Raw genomic sequence first — 1130 nt, 5'->3', positions numbered from 1 at the left:
GCAGAAAACCCGTCGTTCTGCTTTCTCTATTAAACCTTCCAAAGCATTTGCTGAAGAACTCTGTCTGGGGTAACATTTGAACTGCGTTAAAGAGGATGTCGGCTGGAAATGTGAGTCAGGCAGTGACGTGAGCGTGCAACTCCTGGATCAATAGCTGTCGCGTTGATTTCCGTCCGCTAGGTTGGCCCCGGGATTCCTGTCGGCCCTCTGGCTCCATTGGTGCCCGTCCCTAGGCCTGTTGTGGCCCCTCCCAAAGTGAACCCCACGGTCATCCAGGCGGCCCCTACTGTGTATTCTGCCCCGCCGGTGAAGAAGCAAGAGGTTAGTGAGCGTACCGACATCTGAGCGTCCTGCGAGTAAATCCTCTGCAGGGACCTTCTTCGGCCCCGGGATGCAGGAGGGTGCACAACTGAGATTCCCGTGGTGGGCAGTTCCTTGTGCAAGCCTCTGAGGAACGCCTCTGATAACATGCCTACTCCTGGGCATCATGGCCTTTCCCCCTCCCCCTGCAGGAGGAGCATCGAGAGCCCCCGCCCCCTGTGGTAGAGGAGAAGGAGCCGGTCGGGCTGGAGGAGCCGGTGATTGGTCCCAGCATGCCAGAGGCGGAGCCTGTTCCGCTGGTGGACCTGAGTCGGCTCCCTTCGCTGCGCGCACATGAGCCTCCGCCCGCCCGCGGGAAGCGCCCCCGAGGACCTGACTCTGGCTTCGTACCCGTCGAGGTAAGAAGGGACGTGTGCTGCCCGTGAGATCTAGTGTCCCAGCTTGGGATTGATGCTTGCTTCTTGACTGGTCTGCCAGAGGGGGAAGAGGGAGATGAGGAGTTGGGTGAGGAGGAGAATCAGAGGCCAAGAAGACTTCACAGTTGGTCAGGAATGTAGTCCTGGAACGTTCTGCCTGGAAGTCACATTCTCAGTCATTGAGCTTAAGGGTGTTGGATACCAGGACCTGGGTCTTTGGAGTGGGGTTTATTTCACAGCAAGAGGTATGAAAGGGTTAACGTCAGGAGGGGTGTGGGAGAGGCTAGGCCTACGCACTTAGGAGTAATTCTTACTGCATTAATGGGATTTACTGCCTAGTAAGTCTGCTCAGGAATGCAGCCTTACCGCTTGGGTCATCCTACTTTTTCTTGG

At 56.9% G+C, this 1130-nt stretch overlaps 1 protein-coding gene across 1 annotated transcript; it reads left to right on the top strand.

The window, feature by feature from the left end:
* Nucleotides 1-180: 180 nt before the first annotated feature.
* On the top strand, nucleotides 181-719 carry LOC107125258 (RNA-binding protein 42-like; the record flags this gene model as incomplete). Its single annotated transcript, XM_015428704.1, has 2 exons — nucleotides 181-321; nucleotides 513-719. Coding segments are annotated over 2 exons (348 nt in total), but the record flags the coding sequence as incomplete, so codon positions are not given.
* Nucleotides 720-1130: the final 411 nt, after the last annotated feature.

This window comes from Gekko japonicus, unplaced genomic scaffold, assembly GCF_001447785.1.
Source record: "Gekko japonicus isolate JY-2015 unplaced genomic scaffold, Gekko_japonicus_V1.1 scaffold32728, whole genome shotgun sequence".
NCBI classification, from domain to species: Eukaryota; Metazoa; Chordata; class Lepidosauria; order Squamata; family Gekkonidae; genus Gekko; species Gekko japonicus.
The sequence above is the reverse complement of the archived record's forward strand: the minus strand, read 5'-3'. Positions and strand labels throughout refer to the sequence as shown.